The 15,189-nt window shown below is 37.3% G+C and overlaps 2 protein-coding genes across 6 annotated transcripts in view; one reads left to right on the top strand and one right to left on the bottom strand.

Moving 5' to 3' along the window:
• Positions 1-10,162: 10,162 nt before the first annotated feature.
• On the bottom strand, positions 10,163-14,286 carry rpp21 (ribonuclease P subunit p21). Of its 3 annotated transcripts, none has more exons than XM_081383674.1 (6): positions 14,038-14,099; positions 12,474-12,660; positions 12,297-12,397; positions 12,135-12,217; positions 11,922-12,056; positions 10,253-10,668 (listed from the first exon to the last, which is right to left on the bottom strand). In XM_081383674.1, the coding sequence occupies exons 2-6, from the start codon at positions 12,528-12,530 to the stop codon at positions 10,556-10,558; spliced, it is 489 nt and encodes a 162-aa protein (XP_081239800.1). In that variant the 5' UTR covers positions 12,531-12,660; positions 14,038-14,099; the 3' UTR covers positions 10,253-10,555. The 3 variants fall into 3 exon arrangements, with proteins under 3 accessions (XP_081239799.1, XP_081239800.1, XP_081239798.1); XM_081383672.1 differs by having other exon boundaries at positions 10,339-11,757; positions 14,038-14,286; XM_081383673.1 differs by lacking the exon at positions 14,038-14,099 and having other exon boundaries at positions 10,163-10,668; positions 12,474-12,834.
• gpc5b (glypican 5b) overlaps positions 13,458-15,189 on the top strand; it is a 41,391-nt gene continuing 39,659 nt past the window's right edge. For all 3 annotated transcript variants that reach the window (XM_081383668.1, XM_081383670.1, XM_081383669.1), the window contains exon 1: positions 13,458-13,917. In XM_081383668.1, the coding sequence (XP_081239794.1) occupies positions 13,749-13,917 (169 nt within the window). In that variant the 5' untranslated portion in view covers positions 13,458-13,748. The remainder of the gene's footprint in view (positions 13,918-15,189) is intronic.

A 15,189-nucleotide genomic window follows, 5' to 3' on the forward strand; every position in this document is an offset into this window, starting at 1 on the left:
ACTTACTGTAGCCTACTTGTGCCTGAATTCACTGTATTTGGCAGTGTGTCAACACCGTTGATGAAACAGTGCGAACAGTGTGACTCCATGACTCACTATGAACCGGTTATTATCGGTGAATCAAAAACATACAGCGCAACGAGGGCAGTCCGACTCGCTAACTACTGACTCTAATGAACCGATTCTTTTTAGTGAATCAAACACAAGCAGCGCAGTCCAATTTCCGAACAACGTTCAGACTGTCAGTCCAAATCCGATTTTTGTGTATATCCTATTGAAATCCGAATTAGCTAATGTGAACAGCAAAAAATCACATGAAATACGATTTTTACAAATCCGTTTCAAGTTACATTCATATGTGGTTTGAAATCCTATTCAAATCGCATTTCTGTAAATCCGTTTCGGATTTCGCGTGGTTTATGTGACTTTCTCACGCCACATAAAATGTAAATGTCAGACGTTGTTAAAGGAAACATGCTGAAAGTCGCTGCCGAAACAATGTTGTGTTGTTGCAAAGTGCTAGCCTAGAAATCTGGACGCACCCTAGCGGCAGCAAAATGTATTTTGCAGCCAGGGTAGTCTAGCAACTCTCCGTTGACTTTCGGAGCTGTAAAAACCTAAATTGGGTCAGGCCAATCAGATCGTGTATAGAGTAAGCGGGGCGGGCTTAACATAATGACGACAGAGTTGCGACGGTTACCTGCTACTTGAAAACAAAGAATGGCGGCTGCTGCTGGTGAACAGTCTTTCGAATCGGCTTTGGCCGCGACTCTGGAGGACTTGGAGTTAAGTTTTTCTTTGAGAAAAGAGCAAAGAACGGCACTTAAGTCATTCTTAAAAAAGGAGTTTTTGTAGTTTTGCCGGCCAGATTCAAAAGTTGAATCTATCAACTAACGTTATAGCTCCGCTGTTGGGAAAACGCTCTGGGGTGCGTTTCCCATACAACTATATAGCTCGCTGCTTAACTACCATAGTACGATGCATCCTTGGAGAAATCAACTAGCTCAATCAACTTTCCCGAAACCGTATGTCGCAAAGTATCGTTCAACCACGTTGGTTCTCACACGTGGTGGACTAATAACTTATTTTAATTAATCTGTTTGAGATCGAATTAACGCTAGATTTTATCATATAAGTTACAGACATGGCATCTGAAGACCATTTCTAATCTTTCTCAGTTATTTTGCTTTATTACCAGACTCAATATTTGGCTCGTTCTTATATAGTTGAGCACGTTCGCACATGCGCAGTCTTCAAAAACTGTGCTTTAAATCTCTTGACAAACTAAAAGACGTAAATTACATTTGTATGTATTCTAAATAATTAACACGGGTTGTACTGAATGTCAGCTTGCTTATTTTGCTAAAGATAAGGATTTATTCAGTCTACATCTCATGTAAACTAGAAACTATGCTTCTAACCACAGCTCGAGAGCTGTCATTCCAACCACACAAGTTTGCGATGCTGTTTGCGAACGTTCGTTGGAACGATGGTTTCGGGAAACACCAAATCGTTGAACTATGCTGATAACGACGGAACTTGCGACCATAGTTGGCTAACGATGCTTTCGGGAAACGCACCCCTGGTTGGTTGAAGCACTGTCCTATTGCGTGCAGAGTGAATCTGAAAGACAGCCGTTTATCCCGCCCCTCGGATTGAGCCGTCTCTATGGTGAGTTGCCGGACCTAACATCTTGATGTAGGTCTGTCTTGCCAGGCTAGCAAAGTGCCGGACAAGCAGAAAATGACAATACGGAGACATATTTTGAAACCGGCGGAGACGCATAGTCTAGCGCAGCAGTCCACATTTCCATATTGTAAAATTTAAATAAGACAACATTTCTATTACAAACCCCTCCAAGTTGCAAATGTTGTTTCTGGCGTATGCCGACACAGCATCATTGCCATATAAACCAATGCAGATATTCCAGAAAATGAAAGAGCTGCATGGACACACAAATCTGATTTGGACTGACAGTGTGAACGTAGCCTTAGATCATATTCCAATCGGATACACAAATAATCGGATTTGGACTGACAGTGTGAACTTAGCCTTAGAAGCCGGTTCTTTTTAGTGAATCAACCACAAGTAGCGCAAACAGCGTAGTCCGATTCCTGAACGAAAGAATTAGCCAGTTCTTTTTAGTGAATCAAAAAGCCGGTTCTTTTTAGTGAATTAAACACATGCAGTGCAAGCAGTAGACGATTCCTTAGCAAATAACTAATGTACAGTTAATGCAGATTGAATTGCTGACTCTTTTCAATGATGTGAGTAGTTTGCTCCATTATATGAGACAAGCATTAAAATTTATTAAGGTGGTGGTTGATCACCATTTAACTTTTCTAACTTTAGTTAGTGTGTAATGTTGCTGTTTGAGCATAAACAACATCTGCAAAGTTATAACGCTCAAAGTTCAAAGCAAAGGGAGATATTTGCTTTTAAAGAAATTGCTTTTTAAGGACTACAATAAACGGCTGGTAGGGATTACACAAGCTTCCTCCCGGGTTAGGGACATCACTAACACTAAAATTTACATAAACCCGCCCCCGGAACACGATTTATAGATTATCAAGACAGAATATGCTAATCAATGACTAAAAGATATCTACACATAAGCTACATAAATTCATTCACTAACCATTCAGAAATGTTGTCTACATGTTGTCACGTCTTCTTGAGGCCCCGTCCACACTACTGCGTTTTCGTTTAGAAACGGAGAATTAAAACGAATACGATCTCAGTCCACACCAGCGTTTTAGCTGCGTATTAGAATTGATCTCCGTCCACATTAAAACGACTGAAAACGCGGATCACGTGACTATTCACCAACACTGGGCATGCGCGTGCCGGTGTAAACATAGAGACTTTCAGACATAGACTGTAAAAAAATGCTTTCAAACATCAAGATGTCATTTATTAATATGTATTTGTGTCAAAATTACATATTTTCCTATTCTATTTTGCCTGGAAACGCTTCCAACACGTGTCGCATGAAAAATAGGCGTCGGTTCTATTTATAACATATGCACGCGTTTACCGCGCCTGAGACGCGGCAGTTTATTACTGTAAGAAACTGTTCCAGCGGGTGAAGTTTACTGAATATTACCTGTGTACTCCATGACTGATGACACCCAATCATAGAGCCGAGTGTGAGCCTCTGCGTCATCGTTTCTAAAGTCCTCCGTTTTGACCCGTCCACACTAAAACGCCCTCCGGAGATTCAAAACGAAAAACGGGTCGGCAGCGTTTCTAAACTTCTCCGTTTTGGGTCTCCGTTTTTGCCGTTTTAGTGTGGACGGGAGGTGCAAACGTTGCAAAAGGTCTCCGTTTTTAAACTAAAACGCAGTAGTGTGGACGGGGCCTGAGTCTCTCCATCTGTGTCTGACTCTGGTTTGAACATAAAAGGCTAAAAGTTTTTGAAATTTTCAGTGCATGTGTGTGTGAGTGCAAGCTGTTAAAGCTCCACCCTCTGTGCCTGGAGCAGCAGCTCATTTGCATTTAAAGGGACAGACACAAAAACAGTGTGTTTTTGCTCACCCTCAAAAAGTGAAATTTTTAACATGCTATATAAAAATATCTGTGGGGCATTTTGAGCTAAAACTTCACATACACACTCTGGGGACATCAAAGACTTATTTTACATCTTTTGAAAAGGGCATTATACCACCCCTTTAAACCTTGAAAAACGCACCTCAAGATTCCTGCAATTTGTTCCATTCCAATGCGTTCCGTTTAGCTGCTTTGAACACAAGTAATGCGTTTCAGTGTAAATGCCCCTAAAATTTGCATCATAAGCATACAGTACACATTAAACCACAGCACATTGTCAGCATAAATAGCATCCGAGTCTATGATTATTGCTCTGCAATTAAATGTAAAGCAATCACGTGGATGTTGAGAACCATCACATCACAGGCGGTTTATTTTTAACGAGCCTACTTGATTAATCGCAGTAGATTCTAGAAGTTTCCAGGAAGGCTGCCGCTGACCCACAAAAATAATTCCAACCCCCATTTTTTCCCCAAGTTTTATGGTGCTCATATTAAAAAGTCATGAGAAGAAGTGCTAAAAATGCATTCGGCCGCATCAAATTAGCCCAATTAATGCTGGAAGTTCAGGAGCATGCATGTGTCCCAGCATGCACCACTGCATTCTGTATTGCTTGTGTTCTCTCTTCCTCTAGACCCTGATTGTAGTCCACCATCCACGCTAGGATTCAGGACGACTTCATCAGCCTTTCGTGGAAAAGACATGTAAGCTACCATTAAAAATGCATGAATCTCTTTGCATTACATAATTCAATATCAAAACATCTCAAATGCTATCAATATCAAAAAATGCTATCAAAAAGCATGTATTTTAAAGCTAGCATTTGATAGGTTTTAAAGGATGAAACAAAGATTCCATTGTGAAAAAGAAGTACAGGCTACTTTTAAAAAGAGTACTTAATACAAAAATTAAAAGAATATGCTTAAGTGCAAACTGAATGTAATGTTTTCAGACACTTAAATGCCATTAAATGAAAATGTAAAAAATTATATTAATTTGTTTAACTTTAGAGTGTTTTTTTGACCAACTTAAAGGTATAGCGGAGGATCTTTCCAAATTTTAGATAAGACCCGCCCTCTCCACTTTTTGAAAAGTTTGATTGATTCACCAGAATGATTGACAATTAGGAGGACCAATAGTTTAGGTTACCCACCAGGAAGTAAAACATCCTCCGCTATACCTTTAAGTAGCACTTAAGTACATCTTTATATGTAATTTGATAATTACTTCTATTGTCTTTGAAAAATGGTTTAGCGTATCTGCCGAATGTACTGACTAGCATTTAAAGTAAACTGAAAACATTTTGCACCTTCAATACAATTAAGCGCAGTTCTTTTTCACATGGGTATACTGTCCTAACAAATTCTGTGTTCCAATATATAGTGAGCTGCCTACTGTATGTTCACAACACAGAAACAGTTCCAAAAGTTAAGTTAACTTAATCTGTCTAATATATCTGTCTGTATATCTGACTGTAAGGTGGCATCGCATGTAGCCTTTACAAAGCAGGAAATCCCATAATACTTTGCAATGAGCTCAGTGGAAGAAAAAAAATTCCAAGATGGCGGACAAGAAACTTTTCAAAATGGTTTTAAAATGTATTGTTTTATCAAATATCTATTTGCTCTCTGTATTTTTATGCCTATTAGAGTATTGTTCCATGAGCTTAGCAACATGCTAATGGCGAATTCTTTGAAATCAAAGAATGCGAGTCTCCCTTCATTCATTCAGTTGCTGTCTGTATACAGCATTTTGGAGGTTTTAGAACAGAGCTAAAACATATTTCCACATATTAAGATTGTTAAATGTTTGTGGAGCCTGAGGAAAAACACAATGAAAAATCATTTTGTCACTGTAAATATGGCCCAGACAAGTGAAGTTATCACAGATGTTTGTTTACAGATGCCGTTCATACATTTTTAACTAACTTAACTCTTAACCTGTCACTTAAGTATCCAAATATTTTTTTTAGCTACTGCCATGAGTATTCAAGATATTGTATTTAAGTATTTAAGACATATTTTTAGATCATGTTTACTCGGCAGATCAGAAAACCTTGAAAGTCTTTGATCAGTATTTGTGTCTTCCTCTGACATTTTGATAGACAGGCTAAGCTAGGAACGTTTTCCTCAGTAACTTGTGTTATTTCAGAAATATATATATATATATATATATATATATATATATATATATATATATATATATATGAGCTCAAACCTAACAGCTGTTTATTAAATTTGATAATGTACAGGAAAACAAAAATGTGAGGAACTACTTAAAGCATTAATCACACATGTAATCATTGATTACATTTGCTCTAGTTGAATCTGGCTCATTAACTCTCAAGGGACGGTGAGCGCAAAGGCCCAAACAGATGTTTACCAAAGTGTGCTTTCCAAACTCTTCAACCTTTCCGTTCCTCTGTACTTCGACTTCAAAGCTCAGAGGGGGCAACCACCAACACATTTGCATATATTTGCATACCTGAAGGAGCATGTTAATTTGAGGCAGCTGTTGGCATAAGTGAGTAAAATTAAGGAGAGGAGGGAGTACTTCAGGACTTGTTGCAGACTAATGAATGCCTTTTTCCCTGTCGAGGGACAAGAGACCAGTTTGGACGGAAATTAGTAAAAAAAAAAATTATAGCTGTGATTTAGTGGGCAGCTTGCAGAAGTGCATAACAAGGCCTTTCCAAATAGGACCAGTTTGTTGTGAGATCTACTAGATATAATATTTTGTCTAATTATTATTTTGTTCTGCCAATTGCCCATCCCAAGAACACCATCCCTACTGTGAAGCATGGGGGTGGTAGCATCATGCTTTGGGGGTGTTTTTCTGCACATGGGACAGGGCGACTGCACTGTATTAAGGAGAGGATGACCGGGGCCATGTATTGCAAGATTTTGGGGAACAACCTCCTTCCCTCAGTTAGAGCATTGAAGATGGGTCGAGGCTGGGTCTTCCAACATGACAATGACCCGAAGCACACAGCCAGGATAACCAAGGAGTGGCTCTGTAAGAAGCATATCAAGGTTCTGGCGTGGCCTAGCCAGTCTCCAGACCTAAACCCAATAGAGAATCTTTGGAGGGAGCTCAAACTCCGTGTTTCTCAGCGACAGCCCAGAAACCTGACTGATCTAGAGAAGATCTGTGTGGAGGAGTGGGCCAAAATCCCTCCTGCAGTGTGAGCAAACCTGGTGAAAAACTACAGGAAACGTTTGACCTCTGTAATTACAAACAAAGGCTACTGTACCAAATATTAACATTGATTTTCTCAGGTGTTCAAATACTTATTTGCAGCTGTATCATACAAATAAATAGTTAAAAAATCATACATTGTGATTTCTGGATTTTTTTTTTTTTTAGATTATGCCTCTCACAGTGGACATGCACCTACGATGACAATTTCAGACCCCTCCATGATTTCTAAGTGGGAGAACTTGCAAAATAGCAGGGTGTTCAAATACTTATTTTCCTCACTGTATATATATATATATTTAAAATTGAATGCATTTGCTTTTAACTTTGTTTTTTAGGATTCAGGGCCTTTTTGGGTAAAGTGCCAACAAACGACAGTTGTTTCTCTTAGTGGTCCTTATTAGCCAGAAAAAGAAAATATTGCTCCATAAAATCAAAAATAACATTCACAGCTTGCTCTTCATTTAATTGTGCCTCATAAACTAAAAAGCCTTGTATAGTGGATCTCATAAAAAGGCAGTAATTATGCTTATGAAAATGGCAGTTTTCCTCCAAGACCTTTATCATTGTCCAGTGCCCATCTTCGAAAATACAATCGATTTTGCACACTGCTATATTTAAAGGGTATTTAAGAATAAAGAGATTAGCGCCTGACACTTTCACATCTGTGCATCCTCCAATACATTCTCGCCACATTTTCCTATCAAATTTTTCTCATGACTAATTCCACTTGCCTACGAGTGCTTATGGATAATCACAGTTGGCAGCCTCGGCTGTGTTGTGGATAATCTTTTTAGCTCTTTTCTTGTTCTTGTTCAATTTGTAGGAGTGCTGTGGATCCAACCCAGCCAACAAGCCGGCCAGAATTTGCAGAGATGTTTTGTGAGGGCTGGGGGAAGCTTGGCTCGGTTTTTATCATTTATCAATAAATGTAAATTATTAAAGTGTTTATGGCCTACTGACACTCGGTACATCACACCGAGTCTGTAAAATCGGTACAATACTGCCAAGCACAGAATTGGTTGAGGCTTTTTTATTTTATTTTATTTTTATTGTAAAGTATTTATTTATTCTGTTGATGCAACTTGGGATGATGTGCAGAGCAGATATTGCATCATGCAAAGAAAATTTTTTTATCTGTAATTTGCATTTGCTTTGAAAACTGGCTTCTTTATGAATCACATAATACATTTTTAATGTGTATATATATATATATATATTTGGGGTTATTTATTTAATACTGTCATTTATTTATGACTGTCATTTCATTGGTCTAAGGTGTCCTTGAGTGTCTTGAAAATAGTAAAAAAATAAAAAAAATTATTCAGACACCTTCAACATTTCTCACAGTTTAGTCGCTATAGTTTAGAAAATGGTAATAAAATATGACAAGAATTCAGAGTTAAATCAGTTGATATTTCACTGGTTTTAGCCATCCGTCTAACAAATGAATTAGGTTGAATAGCTGTCAGCTGTTAAATTTAAGTACACAATTAGATAATACTAATTTAGGTCAACCAATTACCAATCAATGCTTAATTTTGTTCAGTCTCTGGTGTAAAAAGGTCATATTAGCAATTAAAGAAAAAACAAGTGTCTGAATAATTTCTGGTCCCAAATTTTTTTATACATTTTACCCAGGATTTTTGGGTATAATATGTCACAGTTTACTTTATTTTGCTATTCTCACTTCCATAAATGAATTATAGTGTCCTGCACCCACTAGTAAAAAGATATCAAAAACTATATTCGGTGTCTGAATAAATTTAGGTTTGACTAATATATTGTATCAGCCGTCTTCCTGCTAAATTGGATGGTTCTTGGCCAGAATAAACTGCAGTGAAACAATTTTAACAGTTCAAATGGATGTATGTACAGTAGAATTACAATACCAAAATGTTTCCCTCAGGTAAATGCAATGTTTGTGGACGGATAGTTTTTTGCTCTAATATTCCAGTTTTTTTTGTCCCAATTCCCAGTGCTGCCAAAAACAATATCAAGAAAATGAGCTAGTGGGCATGCATTATATTTCTGACAACACAGAAATGGTTTTGTTTACGCTCAGATGGAACATGGCAGACTCAGAATTAGTCAGATAAATGTCATAGCACAGAAGAACAGCAAAGCACGACTCAGGTAATTTCGCAGCATATGAAAAATTCATGCACCAACACTACAGTATATATTGGCAATATGCACCCTGCAGGGGATACCGGTGGCATTACTGGCGTTTATAGTGAATATCGCATATGTGCTTACATATCAAAGCATGCTGCAGTATAAATGTTGTTTATGAATATTAGCATAACAGTCATTTCTAAATTTCCACTCGACGGTCAATAAAGTTCTTTATAAACGAGTCTGGTCTTGTTGGGTGAGCCACATTCAAAGGCGTTTATAAAGTGACTGATACGTGCAAGCATGGATGCATCTCGATTGGATTTTTTATTAACATTCCACAGCTGCTACAAACCATTAGTATCAAGAAAATATATGCAGGTCACATTTCTAGACAATTTTTTTTTTTTTAATCAATATCATTGGGATATGAGAATGTACTGTGTAATAAACCACCCACTTAATCTAGATCTCTATTTGACCTTTCTTTTCACCTCTGATGCTCTTCCATACAGCGAGCCTGTGGACTTATCCATTTAGCGCAATCCCTCAACCACACGATTTTAATTTCTAATGCACTCCCACTGACATTATGCGATGCAAATTGAATTAAATCCTGTCTTCCTATGCATCTCGTTCTGGCCTTCAGGGCAATTGATTCAGTTCTCTAATTCGAGGAAGTGGGAGGGGTTCTTTGGCTTAGATGAAGCCTCATGGTGGTACTTTCCGTGTTTGCCGTATTGACATCCCATAGATGCATATCCTCGGGGCCGCGCTGTTGTAATGCGTTTAGACAAGATCCATATCCCATCCAATTAACAACATCAGCACCGACTGAGTTACACTCATACATGTGTAAATATCTTTATATCACTTATAAATTATCGCCAGGGTGAAGGATATCATGAATATGCAACAGGAATTGAGCATCCAAGATTTGAAGCGCGATACATGTAGAGGTCGTGCTCACAAATTTGAATAATTCATGAACACGCATTGCGCGCTGCGCGAGGAGAAGCCGTTTTTTTTTTTTTTTTCTCATCAGAAACTTCAAATATCAAAACCTTTAAGCCCAGCTTGGGATATATGTGCGACCCTGAGATCAAGAGACTATCAGAGATCAACTGACTGGAAAAATCACTAAGGCGTTAGAGGTTCGGTGAATATATATATATATATATATATATTTTTTTTTTTAAACAAATCGAAACATGAAGCATTAAAGTTACTAATAAGTTTGCGGAGCGTGTCTATGTGAAATATCCATATGGATTTGGTTTGGATAAAGAGATAATTTAGCAACAGTAGATCAATCAATTTTTATGTAGTCAACTGAATTCCCACCAGGTTTCCAAACGCTCCGGGTGATAAAAGCAAATGCTTCTTTAGAAGTCGTGTAGAGTTCAATGATATTTAAGCATGCAAAAAAAAAAAAAAAAGTACAGGATAAAAAGTCATTAGCAATGTAAATCAGCCTTTTACAGTACGAATACTTTATTGCAATTCAAAACATCCATTCAATGCGGAAGGAAAACCATATTGCACATTCTGTCAGGAAAATAAAAACTGGATTTTTTAATCTAAAGGCTGCAAAACTTTAACAAAAAAACTAAAATAATAATAATAAAAAAACGTCCACTTTGTTGAACCAGCCATGTTAATGTATGTGTACAGTCTCATAAAGTGAGTGTCATGAAGGTTTAGTCAGATTTGTTTGAGCTGCAGACGAATTCTTCGCTGTTGTGCCACTTGAAATATCCGATTTCTTCCCTTGGGTTGTGGACTTAGACGAAGGACCAGCAACTGTAGACATAACAATAAAGATAGTGTGTATATGGTGTGTATTTGCGATAGAAGATAAAATGCTAAAAAATTAATGGTGCCAATTGTACAAAATTGCTTATGACGCATGTTGTCTTAGCTATAAATATCCAAATAAACATTTGTTGTTGTTTTTTCTGTTCCTCACAAGCTAATTAGTTACTCGATTAGTTTAACATACGTTAGCATGTTAGCATACAGATAGTCAGTTAACCTGCTAGGGTAAACATACAATTACTGATTAGTCTGCGATTTTTAGCATGTCTAGCTGATTAGCCTGCTCTCATAAGGTGCGTCCCGATTGACAGGGTCCCTAAGCAGTGTTCACTGCTCCCTACTCCCTTAACACGGTATATCAGTGGAAGTGGACTTCCCTGACAATTGTTGCTCATTTGGAATGCCCTGCAACGTCATCAAAGAAAGGCAAAGACGAGGTCTGTTTTGCAGTGCCCTTCGAACTGAACATGTTCGCTCCCTTCGGATTGGAATCTCACTTAAGATGGCGGAATACCCTGTGAAGTCCACTTACAGTCGAATTGAACGCACCTACGTATTGATTTCACTGTTACAACTGGGAATATTTATTGAGAACCAGCTAAATTATTAGCCGATTAGCTTGTTAGCTTAAAATAACACTGTTTTTCTTTTGTTAGCCGATTAGCTTTGTTACTTCTAACTGATTAGCTGTTATTGTAACATACCAGTAACAGATTAACTTGATAGATTAGCATGTTATCTTTGCTTTCATGCTACAAAAAGGAATTTGTTTTGTTTTTAGCATTTGTTGTTCTTTTTTTAGCTCAAAGGTTAACCAATTAGCTTTCCATACTGCTGATTAGTCTGCTATTCTAACATACCAGTAACATTAATTTTCATAAACATATTTTCCCTGCTATGAAAGGATAGGCCTACTCGGAAATGCTATTTTTCACAACAATTTGTTCTTTTTTTTCTAAGCAACAAATAAACTGAGGATGTTTAAAGGCGTAAAATAGACATCAAAATTGATATTTTTTTCCTCAACTTCTAATGTAGCTTGACAGTCACATGTCAAACAGCTCCGGTGATTGGCTAAAAAAAAAAAAAGTGATTGTCCTGAGTGAGTCAGCCAAGCAATCGCTATTGAAATGAACAGAAATACAAATGGAGGTCTTTCTAGGATGGACATTCTTGGAAATCACACACTTTTAATCAAAACTGAAGACAGTTCAAAGACAGCCGATGATCATCTTTACCTTGTGATACCTGGTTTTCTAGCTGAGCCTCCGGTTGATCCACCCACAATTTATATTTAGGGTTGTTTGGGAACCGTTTGGTCAGTCCACAACTTAAACATCGTACAATAGTCTTACGTTGTCGTCTTGGTCCTCCTTCAATATTAAGATTTAATATCATTGTTATGATAGATAGATAGATAGATGGATAGATGGATAGATGGATAACCTTACTTTTTTGTCTTACAGTGGATGTGACACCTGGTACCAGTAAAGTGCAGCATTTCTTGCAAATGGTTCTCTTCACTGATGGATCTCTGTCAGTTAAAAATCATCAAGCTCCATCACTGATATTAGTTTATATATAATCCACATTATTAATGAGAAACTACTCACTGTCTGAGCACCAGTCGTTTGGAGATGGTCTTCTGAGTGAAGCAGTAAAATCTTGCAAGTTCAATATTCTCTGGATTTTGAGCCAAAACGCAGTGAGCAGCCTGGGATCGAGAAAACATCAAGAGAATGTTTGGAGATGAAGAAAAAAAAATAGATCTGATAGATAATCTCACTAACCTGATAGAGGAAGTTCAGGCGTTGATATGCTTCTTTATCTTTTATGTTCCCAGCCATGTTTCTTTATAGACGTTTGGCTGTCACTCCAAAGTGTGAACTAGTACTGCATAACATGACAGCATGTTTGTTTTAGTCCTTCTGCTCGCCAGTTGCGGGTGAAAGCACTATATTTGCTTTGTATTGCCATCTAGTGGAGAAGCAATGTCATCTTCATGTAATATGTTATGTGAAATGACCAAATCGCGCCTCCTAGCGACTCAACGATATAACGCTTACTTCAGACTGGGAGTTTGAGTTTGTATCTGTCTGTATGCATAGTTAGAGCAGTATATTAGACAAGACATTATAGCAATTTGCAAGTAGGATATAACTAAGACGTATGGATCTAAATTACAGTTGAATTTTCGAATATCCAGTTTCTGAAAATGAGAGTTAATATAATCATTGGTTTGTCAACTGTTGCTGCTATTATGACTTTTAAATAGGCTACTAGGCTACATTCGTGTGTGTGTGTGTGTGTGTGTGTGTGTGTGTGTGTGTGTGAGAGAGAGAGAGAGAGAGAGAGAGAGAGAGAGAGAGAGAGAGAGAGTCCATGTGAGTCTCTGTGTGTGTGTGAGTCTGTGTATGTGTGTCTGTGAGTGTGTTTTATTAATTTGCTTTTGTTGAGAATAATTTATATTCAGTTGACAACATCGAGTGGTTATGCAAAACCTAATTTCACCCATTTACAGACAGCCTCTTTTAATCATTTATATCAGGATTTTTCAAACATTTTGTAGCCTATGTATGAGCTAAATATGAAGTGCATATTTCTAGAGTCTTTGTTTCTTCTTTCTTCTTTATTTATTTATTGCTGTTACTTTTCTATCTATCTATCTATCTATCTATCTATCTATCTATCTATCTATCTATCTATCTATCTATCTATCTATCTATCTATCTATCTATCTATCTATCTATCTATCTATCTGTGCCAAAGGGAGGGGGGTCCAGTGGGTGTTGGGCGCACAAAACTGGCAGTCAGAAGTCTCTTTCTCCACATTGGACACACACACAGGGCCCTTCCTCACATGTCTCCAGACCAGTCTGTCAAAACACGCAGCATGTGAAGCCCCTGCGATCCACCACCAGCTTGGAAAACTTTCTCCCTGGATAACGTTACTTCATTAAGCGGCTTTAAATGTGCATCTCTTCCGGATAATATTTTGACGGTTTTTTCCCCCCCTCTTTCTCACACATTGGCTCAGAGGGCTTTCTGTGGACTGAGATGGTGCAATGCTCCGCAGGACAGCACCGCGTGTATGTTGGTTGTGGATCCTGCTCTCCAGTGTGTTAGTATGGAGAGGTCACTGCGCCAGTGGGCAGAGCTGTCATGAGGTTAAAACCGCTTTCCAGCTGCGCCAAGTCGGTTCATTAAGATGGGTTCCGGAGACCGCAGCAACAGGTTCGTTTATACTGTTACTGTGGGAAGCGCGCGGTATCTAATATAACTTAACACATAAATATAAAACATTAATATTCTCCACATTATTTCCCAACTGTCTTTGTTATTTTGTTTACTTACCAAGAAAAAAATACAGCCAACTGAACACACGTTGACCATGTTGTCGTAATGTTACCAGCCATTCTTTTTTTAGCTAAATTTTAACCGTAACACAATTACGAAACGCAAAAACAACAAGCTGAAAAGATGAACAACAATAACAAAACATTATTTTCGCCAAAAAAGTAAGCCTAATTAATAGAATATTAAATATAAAATTCTAACGTTTAAAACACGTAACAGCTTGCCCCAAACTGACAATTTTGTAATAAAATGCACGTGACTTAAAGGGATAGTAACCCAAAAATAACAATTCTGTCATCATTCACTCACCCTCAAGTTGTTCCAACCCTGTATGAGTTTCTTTGTTCTGTTGAACACAAAAGAAGAATGTTGGCATCAATCAAACAGTTGATGGCCAAGTTAAGCCGTCATGTATCTGGTTACCAACATCTTTCAAAAATGTATTCTTTTGTATTCAGCAGAAGAAACAAATCCAACAATATAGGCTATAAATAGAACTACTTGAGGGTAAGTAAATGATGACAGAACTTTCATTTTTGGGTGAAGTATACCTTTAAACTTTCAGTTAAAATCGTCTTTATAATTTTCTTAAAGATACTGTGAGTGATCGTTTTTCCCATTTTGACCATTTAATTGCCTTTTCCACTTCATTTAAATAGTCCTGTCAAGTTTTTAAAAGTGTATTCATATTTTTATTATATGAGGTCATCATAATAGCCTAATTATTAGAAAAAATTTGTTTAAATGAGTTATAACCTGTCATTAATTAATTAATTCTATATATATATATATATATATATATATATATATATATATATATATATATATTCATTTGTATATTATATTAGTTTATCTACTGGCTACATTGTGTCAACTGTAATGTAAAGTGTGACCAAAAAAAGTTGTCTAACAAATAAGTCATATGATTATGGAGCATAAATCAGAAATGTCAGTGGTGTTGACAAAATTAACTGGAGTGTAGGATAGACTGTCAAATGTTTTTCATGTTCCACATTTCGTGTTAAATCAAAAACGCATTCCTGAATAGGAGTCATCTCAAAAATGTTTGGGAGTTCCTATGAAATTGTAAGCTGGGCATATTTAGTTTGTCTCAAGTTCTTGTTTATGGAAAGGATACATTAGAAAAGT

This window comes from Scardinius erythrophthalmus (assembly GCF_964197995.2).
Source record: "Scardinius erythrophthalmus genome assembly, chromosome: 14".
Lineage (NCBI taxonomy): Eukaryota > Metazoa > Chordata > Actinopteri > Cypriniformes > Leuciscidae > Scardinius > Scardinius erythrophthalmus.